Raw genomic sequence first — 13,996 nt, 5'->3', positions numbered from 1 at the left:
CGTCAGAAAGGTCAGTTTAGAGCTGTAGTTTTCATACGATGATACCACAATATTTTAGCTCATGGTTATCATGCCGTCAGAATCTAATACCGGCCCATACTAGGTTATAAGAATCCATCGGGTGCACTTGGTACTGGTCAAAAGCCAATTGCAGGACACATCGTCTTCTAAACAACCTCTAGCATGTTTTTGGAATGAGGAAGGAAGACAACCAATGCAAAAATGGGACGAGCATGCAATAAGATTGAGATTCAAACCCAGATTTCATGATTACGAGGCAGCTGTGCTAACCACTAGGTAATGGTCTCAATGTTCTCTTCCTTGCAGCTTTTCCTGGTGTCCAACGGGGGCAAGTTTGTGAAGAAGACCCTGATCGGGGAGGCCTACATCTGGCTAGACAAGGTGGACATGAGGAAGAGGGTGGTCAGCTGGCACAAGCTGCTCGTCAGCTCGGCGCCTAGCAACCTCTGAGCAGATACTCCAATAATAATCATAAACATCAACATAATTAAAAAAAAGAAAAAAAAAGAAAGACTATTAGCCCATATCCATTGACATCCATGCATATTCGGGAGGTGTGACAAGCTGAAAACTGCCATCATCGACTTGGACATACAACGGAATTGTTGGAATGTTTTGCAATTAGAAGAAATTACAGAGAATATTAAGACATTTAGGTTGGACACATACAGATGTTAAATTATATACAAAGTTTTGTCTGTTGACAATCTTGGACAGGTTACAGTATTGCTTGGGGACAGCAGTGGGGAATCCTTCTTGAAAGGTCCACAGTAGCCATATAGCTATTTTTTCAAATAGCACTTGTCCCAAAAATTGCAGGTAACTGAGGCCTATTTTATCTGACATTGGGTGGAATACACCCTGGATTGCTCGCCAGTCAATCACGGAGGACATATACGTAAACATACATCCATTTTCTATAGGGATTGGACATTTGTAGAGTCAGATTTATGTAAGAAAGAATACAAAAGGAATTTGTCCTCACGGTCACAACCCGTCCAACAAATGTGCAAAAATAACAATGACCAACAGAGGGAGACAGAACAGGAAGCCTGGCGGTTTGCTACGCAGCGCCCTGAATTTCTTAGATGGAAAAAAGGAACCATGCATTTATTTTATATAGTGCTTGTCCTCAATAGGTGTTCATGGATGGGCTGGTGCCAATCCAAGCTCACTTTGTGAGTAAGGTGAGGTACACCCAGGATTGGTCGCCAGTCAATCACAGGGCGCATAGACAAACATACATTAATTTCTATAGGCACACACCATGAAGAAGTCGCCACTCAATGAAGCTAGCATTTATATGGAATGTGTGAAGAAGCTGGAGTACTCAGCCGTAAGCCAGTACAAATTATGAAAAAAATGTTGCTGAAGGATCAAGGAATGTTCTTATGATGTGTGACAGGTCACCTAAAGACACTCCGACACATTTACGAGTGGGTGACGCCCCACGACAGCGGTCACGTGCAGTCAACATTTTGCACCTTACACATGAAGCAGTGCCGCGGGGAATGTTAATGTTGGAACACTAGAAGATGACTAGTGTTCATTTATCGCGTACCAACACCTCCTCCCGGTCTTAGAAAGTCAAAGTTCCTCTAACTGTATGTGTGTATGTGTGTGCGTGTGACTCCCGGTGAAACACGGTGAACCAGCCTACTTCACTGCCTGTGACCAAAAAACACATCCTGGACACTGAATTACAGTGCAGGTCAACCCAACAGTATATACAGTCGTGATCATATAAAAACTAAAATAAAACACAAGAAGCGTCCAGGTGTTTCAGCATATCACTAAATATAAAGAGGCTAAGAACAAGATGTCACTTTAACAGCAAAAAATTAACAATTAAAAAATATATGACAACAAGAAAGAAAGAGAATATTTGTTTTATTCATTTTATCGTGCCATTTTCCCGCTTCTTTTGAGGTACTTCTATGCAACATTTATTTATTTATTTATTTATTTATTTATTTTTAGTAATTCAATGTCTGTCTGTTGAAGCATAAGGTCTAAAATAAAAAAAATAAAAAAGAATGGGGAAAAAAGTATTTTATTTTGTAACAGATTTAAATTCTATGTATTTATGGGCGTGGAAGCTTGTGCACTTTATCGTTTTCCTCATTCATGTGTTGTAATATTTCTGCACTGGAATGAATTGAAAACGTGGCGGTAGAACGTTTAACGTGCCGTGTGTTCATTTGTGTCTATGTAGCAAATTTGAAAGGAAAAAAAAAAACTAAACAAAAAAACAAATCAATATACTTGGGGTAGTTCCACAAAAAGGCAATGCACAATCTGACCGTACTAACATGAGAAGCAGTCTAATGTACAGCAAGTGAAAGCCTTGTTTCCATGCAAAATTATTGCATAATGACTGTTTGACTCTTCTTCGCCGTTCGTCGTCCTGTTGCCTGTTTATTGTGCAATCATCCATGTGCGTGAATGTGACTTTGACAGTGTACATAAAGTGTTTATTTTCTACAGAGTGAATGTTTATTTTGTCCAGATATGAGCATGCGAGGGGGAGGGGCAAAAAGAGATATACATTAAATGTACAGTAATTAATGCGTGTCTATAGTTGTACAACACAAATGAGGGGGGAAAAAAATGTCTTTATGTTGTGGATGTTGCATGTTTGGTCTGACACATTATGTATAGATTTATCTGTCTGCTGACTGTAAAGAAATATGCTTGTAAAATGGTCTTGTTTTTCCACCAAAAAAACAAAAACAACAACAATGTATTGGTTTTGTGATTGTACACAGGATGTGGTTAGACATTATGCAAATTGTGCTGTAAAAAAACAAAAGAACTCCCAGCCGCCCCTCCACGAGTCAAAAACAATAAATATTAAGAGACTATATTACAAATGCAGAGTGGAGTTTGGTCTTTCTAACAGCTCATCTTGTGATGCCAATGTATAGCCTACAGGGGGCAGTATTACCTAAGAGAGTACATCATAAGCCAAGGTTGCATGGCCTTGATTTACTGATGGCTCAATCTTAAGGGGTCCCTGAAGCATCAAGAAATTAAATTCTATATTAAAGGTTGCTATGGGGCTATGGAGCGCTTATATAGTACTCACATTATGATCAGCCATTGGGAGCATATGATATATGGAGCATAGAAAGTTAGTCCATTAAAGCGACATTTTAATCGTGACATTTTGCAAATTCATGAAGCCATTAATTTGCGGGTTTATGTTTTGTTTTGGCGGCACGGTGGCTGACTGTTTAGCACGTCCACCTCCCAGTGCTGAGGACACAAGATCGAGTCCAAGCTCCGGCCTTCCTGGGTGGAGTTTGCATGTTCTCACCGTGCCTGCGTGGGTCTTCTCCGGGTACTCTGGTCTCCTCCCACATTCCAAAGACATGTGAGATCTGAGATATAAATGCACCTCAGATTCCCACTACTTGATGGTGATAGCAAATATCATTCACCATCCGGGGACCTCAATTCACATTGCTTTCCTTGCAGTGGAAGGACAATAACAGTTGGGGGCGCTAATGTGCTATTAATTCGGTTTGCCAACCGGCAATAAACATCACAGAAGAAGGACAAGGGCGGACGAGGCTTACAATAATATCCATCTATCCATTATCCGAACCGCTTTTCCTCATGAGGTTCGCAGGGATGCTAGAGCCTGTCCCAGCGGTCTTTGGCAGTAGGCGTGGTCCATGTCCTTCTTCTTCTTTTTTTTTTTTTTTTTTTTGTTTAGAACAAAACCTCTGTTGTTGCCCCCCCCATGCAACTGTGTTTATCATTAGTTATACTTGGACAGACAAGTTTTTTTTTTTTTTTTTTGAGGTGGAACTTGGGGTCAGAAGTTTAAGAACCAATTGACCAGTGTTATTCAGCAGCATGATATTGAAGTGCTGCCTCCATAAGCGAAAATGCAATCCTTCCTTTTATTGTCTATATCAGAAGATTACAGTTTGTGTGCTTCCCATTTCGCAATCTAGTTGTCATAGAAGTTCTCCTTCACATTGGCCAGTCACTAGAAGGGGGCAATGGCTATTTTTTTTTATTTTTTTTTTAAATGAGAAAGGGCCTCCCACTCAAATCATGCTAATTTCAGTGAGGTTTGGAAAGAGTGTTTTATGTGTGTTCACACATCAGTATTTACATTCCAGTTTCTATTGGTTGTCAAGTATAAAGTCAGACACATCAGATTGTGTGAGTGCAATAGCTCTTTCCTCTGATGGTGAATCCTTTTTCATTAAGTAAATAAGCCGTCAAGCTGCTTTGTTAGCACAGATTAGCTTTAACTAACAGAATTAACTGGGTTGGCTTCTGATAAGCAGCACATTCTCGATTGCTTGATGAATTTGTCCATGTAGTGTTGGGCACCACCACACTAACTGGTAAAGTGTAAATTCGCTGCTTGGTGATGAAGTGCTGCCTCCGTGACTGAAAATACATTCCACTTTCTTTAAAAGAGATTCCTTCTTTTTTCTGACTTTGGCCTAATAGTAGCCGCTTGTTGCAAGCCCCCTTAACAGTCACTTTCCTCCCCAGCAACGGCGCCTTAAAACAGTCTGATTTCAACGAGACTCCAAAGTGAAAATGTGCTATAGCCTACTCTTTTAATTCTAGGACTATTTTGACAAAAAACAAAAAACAAAAAAACTTTTAGAGGGATACTTGACTCATTTAGCCATTTTTCAGCTGTAAGAAGTAATTATTTTGTCTATAATTCATTTGATAACGTCATTAATTTACATGTACAATTAATACCTTTAATTAAAAACACATTTTGCCACTTGCTGTTGACTGACATCACGTGTGCTGAGGGATCAGGTAATGATCAATCAGGCTCAGTTTGATAACGAGACATGACCAAACCCAGAAAACAGCTGAGTCATGGTTGATCATTACCTGAGCTTTGCATCCTGTGATGTCATTCTCAGTTGAAGTTTGAAGTTTATTGAACATGTAAACATAACATATAAACATAAACAAATAGCAAATAAAAACAGAGAAAGAAAAAAAAAACTCGTAACATTCATTAGAAATAGTTTACATGTCCAAAGGAATAAGTTAAAAACTTATCTAATCCTACCCCTTATCCTATACTTCTTATGTCAACAGTTGACAGAAATGGGCAAAATGTAATATTGTACATCAATAACATTATCAAATTAATTCTAGACAAAATATTACATTTTTATTGCTGAAATTGGCCAAATGTGTCAAGTACTGCTTTAAAGTCTGAAAAATACCAAATAAGCCTCCTTGAAATGCTACAATTCAATGTTGAGCTGTGGAGTGATTACCATGATCACATTTGTGAGTTCTTCCAGATTTTAGGAGCTGCATTGTCAAAGCCTCGTTGTATTCGAAATAAAAGGTGTTGCTTGGATGAGTCTGACACCTATTTTTCAGGATGTAGTGACATGTTTCCTTGTTAATGAGACGAAAAAAAAAGTAATGAATATCTGCCGAGGGAGCCTGTCTTCACTTTTTCCTCACTATTGTATCCCTGCACTCGCTAACCCCTCTCGAGAAGCGACCGTTCTTGTCTTCACTCTCCTCATCCCGGTGTACTCCGGGAGAAAAACAAGATTGCCTGAAAAGGTATCTCGGCAGAATTTGGAGAGCAGATGAGATGGTGAGATGAATGCAACAGTGTTTGTCGAGAGGGGAGAGACAAAGCGGAAAGAAGAGGGACGGGGGGAACGAGAAGAGGAGGAGGGTGAGAGGACACGAGAGATGGTGCGTGGTTGCCAGGCAACGATTGATAACCAAGTCCCTGGGCATCCTGCCTGTGCTACCGCGCTCGCCACCTCCAGGGCTGCATTACACGCACACATGCACACCGTGTTCAATTTCCCCCAATCAAAATGCTGATGTTCGTCTAATTCAAAAGAGGCCACCAGAAAATATTAACTTAGAATAATGTGATGCAGATCGGCTGAGAATTTAACAGGAAACATGGTGGTAGGAAAAGTAATGGCCGCAAACTTGATTGGTGATGCAAACAGATGTGGAAACGGATCTACTAACCAGGATTGCGTCTCCTGAACGGGCACAATTTTATTTGCAGTTCATTTTGGGAGGAGAAATTTAGCATGCTCAATGCGATTTATCAAACCTGACACAAATTGCAGTGAGTGATTTTGTGCATCTGAAAAGCAGCTGTAAAGAAGTACCACTGTGCAGACCAGGAGACGTCGGCATAATGAGAGTCAAGTCGTGTTGTCTATTCAACAATGAAATTTTGGAGGATCTAAATGATCTAAGAGCTGACTGGAGGCAGCCACAAGATGAAGTCATAAAAGATCAGTCATGGCAAGACTCTTTCAACTCTGCTTTTCCTTGCATCCCAGTCATTTCAGTGTGCTAAAATTGTGACGCATCACACAGTTTTCCAGGTGCGCCATCCCAAATCTGAAACGCAATGTTACACAGGATATGCATTTTCATCCAATTCCCACACACTTGGGATCTGTGAAAAATTTCTGTAGCTCAGTAATATGTTTGTTTGCCTTTTCCACTAGCACTTCCAATTCCAACACTTCCATCTTCATTTTATGCATGCAGCGCTCTCCCAAATGCTGAAAAACATCAGTTCTACCTAAAGAACAAAATCTCTTTTAAATATGACAGTTTCCACCACTTTTACACCTATATTGCCAACAACAGGTGTCATCCGTTAGAGTGAGAAAACGCTTAATTAGAGGCCCACTACTTGGAATCTGAGTAAAAGACCCATGATGAAACATTTGCCGACTGTCTGGCAAGTCAGCACTTAATAGTAAGTGATTATAATTAGGGATGTAACGATACCGGCAATATCGTGATATCGCAATATTAAAACTGCCACAATATATTATATATATATTAAAAGCAGCCCATCTGTTAAAAAAGTTGGGTTGATTTCCATTTGTGCAGTTGTAACACCCTCTGATGGCTAGTTTTTTGTTTTTTAGTGCAGTTGAATTTTCACAAGGTATGTTTTGGCCCTTCGATATTTCAAATCCACGCTAATGGTCTGATGAATAATAAGTAATATGCTTCTGAAGTGAGTCAATATGTGTATGAACTCAATGTATTTGCATTAGCAAGTAAGTGCCTCAATATATATATTTATAAATTTCAATATCTCATATTCATAATATTTTGTATATTTTTCATTGCTGTTGTACAAAAGAACAATGTTGCGTGTTTTTTTTTAGTATGAGCTCATTTTTTTATTTATTTTTTTTACAATATTGTGACTTTTTTTTGTATCGCCAACCTCCCCACAATATCGTAATAATTATCGTGATAATATCGAATCGTAATGTTTGGATATCGTTACAGCCCTAATTACAATTAAAGGTGTACTCAACACTTAATCTTTTTTGTTTGTTTGTTTGTTTTTTCTGATAATCTGTATAAACAAATGCTGTCTACATGTCCTGGTCATTATTTTGACATTTTAGTTCATGCGTGTTTGGTGCCATCTTAAGGTTAAACACTGAGATAAACACAATTTGGCTGTTTGTCCTCTTATTACACGAGAAGTTACAGACGACGTCACTTGTGGACTATGATGTAGTCGCCCCCGCCACCCATCGGCTCAGTCTCGCACACGCCTCCTTAAATGCCTTCTTAGCGAGTTGCTGCTGTGAATCACAGCCAGACCGCGCCCAACACTCTTCCCACTCAAAACCCAATGCTCACCAACAACACCCCTCTTAAGCGCCGATTTTATATCTTAGTGAGGGGTGGAGCAAGAGTCTGACTTCCTGTTGAGTACAACTTTAAATGTCACTGCATAAGGTAAGAATGGATGTAACTGATGTAACGTTCTAAAACTGCATACAATATATTACTGGAGCACAAAGCAAAACTAATTTAGGTTTCCTTCTGTCACTGTTTTGTGAAGGTGAAAGGTGGACACAAATACAAAGAAGCAGCATGATTATTAAGATTCAAAGTGAATGAATATTGGGTATTAAGAAATAATGGGGCAGCACATTGGATGAGCGTTCAGCACGTCCAGGCTCCGGCCTTCCTGGGTGGTGTTTGCATGTTCTTCCCGTGCCTGCGTGGGTCTTTCTTCTCCGGGTACTCCAGTCTCCTCCCACATTCCAAAAACATGCATGACAGGTTAATTGGTTGCTCTGAATTGTCCCTAGGTGTGCTTGTGCGTGTGGATGGTTGTTTGTCTCTGTGTGCTCTGCGATTGGCTGCCAACCAGTTCAGGGTGTACAGGGCTGCTCATAGCTAGCTGGGATAGGCTCCAGCACCCCCGCAACCCTTGTGAGGAGCGAGCGGGTAAGAAAATGGATGGATGAATGGATGGATGGAAAAATAAATACATCAACTCAAAACTACAGGAAACATAACCAGACTTGAGCAATGGTGTTTATTTTGAAATTGATCACCTCACAGCAGCGTCAACAATGAAGTGACAAACACTGAAGGAAACCAGGGAACTAAATAGCAAAATGACAAGACAACGAGGCACAAACTGGACAAGTAGGCTGACTGTAACGAGCTGATTGGTTGACACAAGGAACAGGGCTGACAAAAACAGGTGAAAACCAAAACCTAACAGGCAGAGATGAAGTGAAAAACAGAGAAAACCCAAAACAAAACTAAATATAATCAAATCAAAGTCAATAAAACGAAAATTATGACACTTAAAGAACAAACTCCTAAATTTGGTCACCAGGTATTAATTAGTGTAGCATAGTGAGTCTAGTGATTAGCATGTCTGCCTCACAGTTTCTGAGCTTGCTGAGCGTGTAGTCCCTGTGCTTGCGTGGGTTGTCTTTGGGTACACCACTTTCCTCCCACATTCCAAAAACAGCCGTGCTTAATTTAATTGACAACGCTCAATTTTCCTTTGGTGCGAATATGAGTGTGAATGCTTATTCTATATGTGTCCTGAGACTGCCTGACAATCAGTTCAGGGTGCACTCTGCCAAAAGTCAGCTGGGATAGTCTCCAGCTCACCCACAACCCAAATGAGTAGAAAAGGAATTGATGGTCCTAATTTGATTTCATGAACTGAGACAGGAGGTTTCCTGCGCTTTGAGATTTGCTCAGTAGATCGTATGCATGAAATCAATTCTGTCACCCGAGCAATGATTACTCCCATGCGGCATTCACATATTCATCTTGTCAGTCAAGGGACTTAAGGCATTATAGTGATTCTTTTTTTTTTTTTTTTTTAATACTGTGTTATGTAAAATAAGGTTAATGGCATAACTTATTGGTAAAAAAAAAATAAAAAAAAAATGATACACTTGTCATTTAAACTAAAGGGAAGGAAGGTAGGAAGGAAGGATCATCATACAGCCAGATAGATAGATAGATAGATAGATAGATAGATAGACAGACAGACAGACAGACAGACAGACAGACAGACAGACAGACAGACAGACAGACAGACAGACAGACAGATAGATAGATAGATAGATAGATAGATAGATAGATAGATAGATAGAAAGACAGACAGACAGACAGACAGACAGACAGACAGACAGACAGACAGATAGATAGATAGATAGATAGATAGATAGATAGATAGATAGATAGATAGATAGATAGATACATAGATAGACAGACAGACAGACAGATAAAGAACCAGCATCTAATACAGACATTAGTTGTGTGAGTGAGTGAGTGAGTGAGTGAGTGAGTGAGTGAGTAATAGAGGGAGAGAGTCTGATAGAGGACGAACGAGAGAGAGAGAGAGAGAGAGAGAGAGAGAGAGAGAGAGAGAGAGAGAGAGAGAGAGAGAGAGAGAGAGAGAGAGAGAGAGAGAGAGGGATTGCCGTTCATCGATTGGGTGGAGGAGGAGGAGCTCTGGCGCTACCTGTCCTGTCGGTGCCGTCTGTTGTCGCTCTGATGAGATTAGAAGCGTTAAAACTCTCCAGCAGCGAGCAGTGAGGAGGCACCGGGAGGGCGACGCAGCGTCACGCCGCCGCTTTCGCTCATTCATCGGCGGCGGGGAGCGCCACATTCAGCCCCCACCCTCCCGCCTCACACCCCGTTTTCCAATGGATACCTGCAGGGCGCACGCCTGCGTGTTCCAGGTCCTGCTCCTTCTGAGCGCTTCTCGGGCTTCCCAGTTCCCCTCCCAGCTCATGTAAGTATTTAATCCCATTGATCCGCTCTCGCTTTCTTTTTCTCTTCTCTTGTCTTCAAGGGGCCCCTCCTGCGAACACGCTCTTGATTTGTACTTATGAGGCGCTCGCGTGGCGTGGGTTGTCTGTCTGTGCAATCAATATGCGCGCGTGGGCTGGGAGGATGTCACCTACCTTTTGTGTGAGTGCGCGTGTGTCTTCAATTTGTCATCATCATGATCATCATCAAGTTGCTCTTCAACTTGTTAGGCCCGCAGGTCACCTCAGCGGGATTTGTGCATGTCCAGTGGACACAAACATATGATATCATGATGTGATTATGGATATGTGCAGTGCTTTCTTACTGTATACAGTATAATAACAGCTCCCTTATAGAGGTGAATTGTTATTGTTTTATATTATGCAATCCTTTATGTGATAAAAACAAAACAAAACAACTAATAATAATAACAATAAAGATAAAAACAACAGCAATAATAATAATAATAATAATAATAATAATAATAATAATAATAATAATGATAATAATAATAATAATGATAATAATAATAATAATAATAATAATAATAATAATAATAATAAATCACTCTAATTCCTTGCCTTGTTAGCGTTTGAATGTAATTGTGTTGAGACAGGTATTGTATGTGTTTAGTTATAGCTTGTGAGATTGCTGCTAATAAAACACGACTTTTTCACAGCTAAGACAACTTTGGATTGCATAACTGCGATATGTCCTCAGCAATGACATTTGCTGCTGGGAATATTACACATGCAGTGCCGCATCTACCCTTTCGGGTGCCCTAAGCTTAAAAGTGTGATGGTGCCCCCAAATTTTATTTTATTTTTCCTCGCGAGGTGGGTGGCATTTTCATGCAACGATCATAGTTTGCATGGCTTAAAGACCCAACCCCAACCTTTTGTTGCGCCACTGACTGGTTCAAACAAGTTTTCGCAGACCAGCAATCATTCGCAATTCTCTCTGGTTGGGGTGATCAAAAGATAACACCATTGATTACTGCTTTGTATGGTGGCTGCATGGCTACTTTACTTAGTATCGGCTAAACTGCGAATGGTACGTCAGAAGACTGTGCATGCTTTCCACATGTTGCTCCACTAGCTTGTTCTAATGATTCAATAGAATTGTTGTGTTAACTGTTTTTGAGTACTTACCTTGCACGTCTTCATTTACTTCACGAGATACCACCAGAAAAATGATGGGAAAGACCACAATCTAGTCGAAACTCTTTCATCTTGGGAAGATGACACCAAGTCATGGCTTGATTAGCCGCACATTCGTTCATTGTTTACTTCTTGTTTCTTTTATTTTCTGCTTACGTCTTCAACTTGCAAACCGCTTAAGAGAAGGGAAACCTGCTTTGATTGGCTGATGTCACGCACATTTCCATCGCATCTGATCACTCACCGATGCTCCCATGCAGCTCCATGTCATTATATCACAATTCTTAATCATACATGATTAAGAATGCTACGTAGCACAGAGCCCATCGTGTGGGATATTTTGAGGCTGATGTAAAATACTACTACTATTACTACTACTACTAATAATAATAATAATATTAATAATAATCTGAGTTTTATGAAAAATTTAGGTTGCCATGTGGCTGTTCTGATTTAGATGAGTCTATGACATAGATTTTTGATCTGGGAAATAAATTATAAAATTATTCCACCTACCCCCTGCAATCTGATCACATAGTATTTATTACTTTATTACTGTTTGATACAATGAATTAGTTTTTTCTATGTATGTTGAAATATCCAACTGTGTGAGTGGTCATTAAACGCATCAAAAGTTACTGCCGAACATGAATGCCGTGCTTCGTTTTCTTTTGCTTCTCTACGCATCTCTGGATCGTAGAATGTAAGCACCTTTTCCCCCCAAAACTTTATTTATGTAACTGACAATCACAATACATGGGTTCTTCATGTCTTTAAGTAAAAACAAATGTAGTAATGTCATAATGTGTAAATATTCACAAAGGATAATCACAGCCATATTTTCCTCATATAGTGGCTTTACTTAACTGTAGAAAGCAACAGATCTAATTGGGGTAGGGCGTTCATTTGAGTGGAGGCTGCCATTTAAAACTAGGGATGTTCGATACTAGGGGTGTTAAAAAAAAATCGATTCGGCAATATATATATATATACTACAGCACCAAATTCTCGAATCGATTCAATAGGCAGCCGAATCGATTTTTTTTAACATCCATTTTTGATGAAAAAATATTCAACAAAACGTCTAACTTTCACACCTTAAGCATGGAAGAATGTTACATTAATGGAACATTAAGCCTTAATATTTTATTTCAATGCTGTTCTAACATGAAAAAGGTTACAACCTGTTTGTTAAATACAGTGACTCACAGTTATAAAACTGACGTTTCAGATCAATAAATAATACAACTTCATACAAATCTTACAGTGTACATGTACAAGTTAACTGAATGGTATTTTCTAAATTTGAGTAAAAGAAAAATCGCAACAATCGGCTTGTAAATTCATATCGGGATTAATCGGTATCGAATCGAATCGTCACCTATGAATCGTGATACGGATCGAATCGTCAGGTACGAGGCAATTCACACCCCTATTCGATACCACTTTTTTTCTTCTTTCTTCATTACCAGTACTCACTGATAACAATAGCAAGTGCCACTACCATTTGTATGATACATAAAAATTCCGCCCCCCTCAAAAAAACAAAAAAAACAATGACAAACTTTTTTTTTTAAAGATATCCCATTTATAGCAAATTTCCTTAAAATTGCTTAAAATTAGGAAATTATATTTTTCAATTTGCTCATAAAAGTCATTTTGCATAGAGTACACACAAATACATAAAAAAATAGATAAATAAAATGAAACAAATCATCCATCCATCCATCCATCCATCCAAGCCAGCTGGCTTCGGGCAGTAGGCAAAGGACACCCAGAACTGATTGCCAGCCAATCACAGACAAATAATCCAGTGGCCAGGAAAAAAAAAAAAAAAAAAAAGTCCCAATCAAAATGCAGTATGTGGTTGTAAAACTTATTTTTAAGGAATACAGTGAGCAAAGAATTAAATTCAATACAATAGTGTTTCAAGTAATTTAGTAATATCTACCATGTTAACATTCCTCAAGCTGTTGAGTGTGTGATGTTTAATTATATCTTGTTTTGAAATCCATGCTTTTAATTTGGAAGGTTGCTCTGTATTTCCGTTTCTTGTTTCACATTCTCCGCTCGTCATTCACCTCATAGCAATGCAGTAGTCAATGACGATATACTATGTAATATACAGATCTGTCTGCACTTCAGAGCTAATTTTAAATTGTTGAGTACAACTGAAGACCTATGTGCTCTTTTACCGGAGCCCCCTGTGGCGGTCAATAAATGCAAAATAACCATTTCAGCCTTTAGTTCCTGACCAAAAAATGGCCACAAGAGTGAGGGCTGATACCCGTATCGTTATCCGTCACAAGTACCGATACTGTGAAATGTGTCCTGGTATCGGCCCAATACCGATACCTGGTCAACCAAGGTCAACAGAATAAAGTAAAATAAAATAAAAAATCATGTGGCAGTGTGACATCATCGGAAGGCGCACGGAACCCAAATGCAAACTTGCTGGCCCATCATCCAAGTCCGTGATCTCACAACACCAACAAGGGAACTCTCCCCAACCAGCAGCCTTTTTGTGGCGCCAGAGCGCATTAGGATTATACAGTAGTCGACTCGTAAACTAAATCAATTGTAACATACAATAAAGATTACTGTGTTTCTAATACAGGAAAAATAATTAATTCAATTACTTTGTAAAACAAATAAACAAACAAACAAACAAATGGAGTTACCTTACACTGTTAGTTTATTAAACAAGA

At 39.3% G+C, this 13,996-nt stretch overlaps 2 protein-coding genes across 6 annotated transcripts in view; both read left to right on the top strand.

Moving 5' to 3' along the window:
* pclob (piccolo presynaptic cytomatrix protein b) overlaps window positions 1-2,616 on the top strand; it is a 67,810-nt gene extending 65,194 nt beyond the window's left edge. For all 5 annotated transcript variants that reach the window (XM_077515719.1, XM_077515718.1, XM_077515716.1 and 2 more), the window contains one exon: window positions 328-2,616. In XM_077515719.1, the coding sequence (XP_077371845.1) occupies window positions 328-471 (144 nt within the window). In that variant the 3' untranslated portion in view covers window positions 472-2,616. The remainder of the gene's footprint in view (window positions 1-327) is intronic.
* A 7,194-nt stretch (window positions 2,617-9,810) lies between these two features.
* LOC144015591 (voltage-dependent calcium channel subunit alpha-2/delta-1) overlaps window positions 9,811-13,996 on the top strand; it is a 132,655-nt gene continuing 128,469 nt past the window's right edge. The window contains exon 1 of the mRNA XM_077515714.1: window positions 9,811-10,111. Coding sequence (XP_077371840.1) covers window positions 10,023-10,111 — 89 coding nt within the window. The 5' untranslated portion in view covers window positions 9,811-10,022. The remainder of the gene's footprint in view (window positions 10,112-13,996) is intronic.

Source organism: Festucalex cinctus, chromosome 3 (assembly GCF_051991245.1).
Source record: "Festucalex cinctus isolate MCC-2025b chromosome 3, RoL_Fcin_1.0, whole genome shotgun sequence".
NCBI lineage: Eukaryota > Metazoa > Chordata > Actinopteri > Syngnathiformes > Syngnathidae > Festucalex > Festucalex cinctus.
This window is presented reverse-complemented; position numbering and strand designations above follow the sequence as displayed.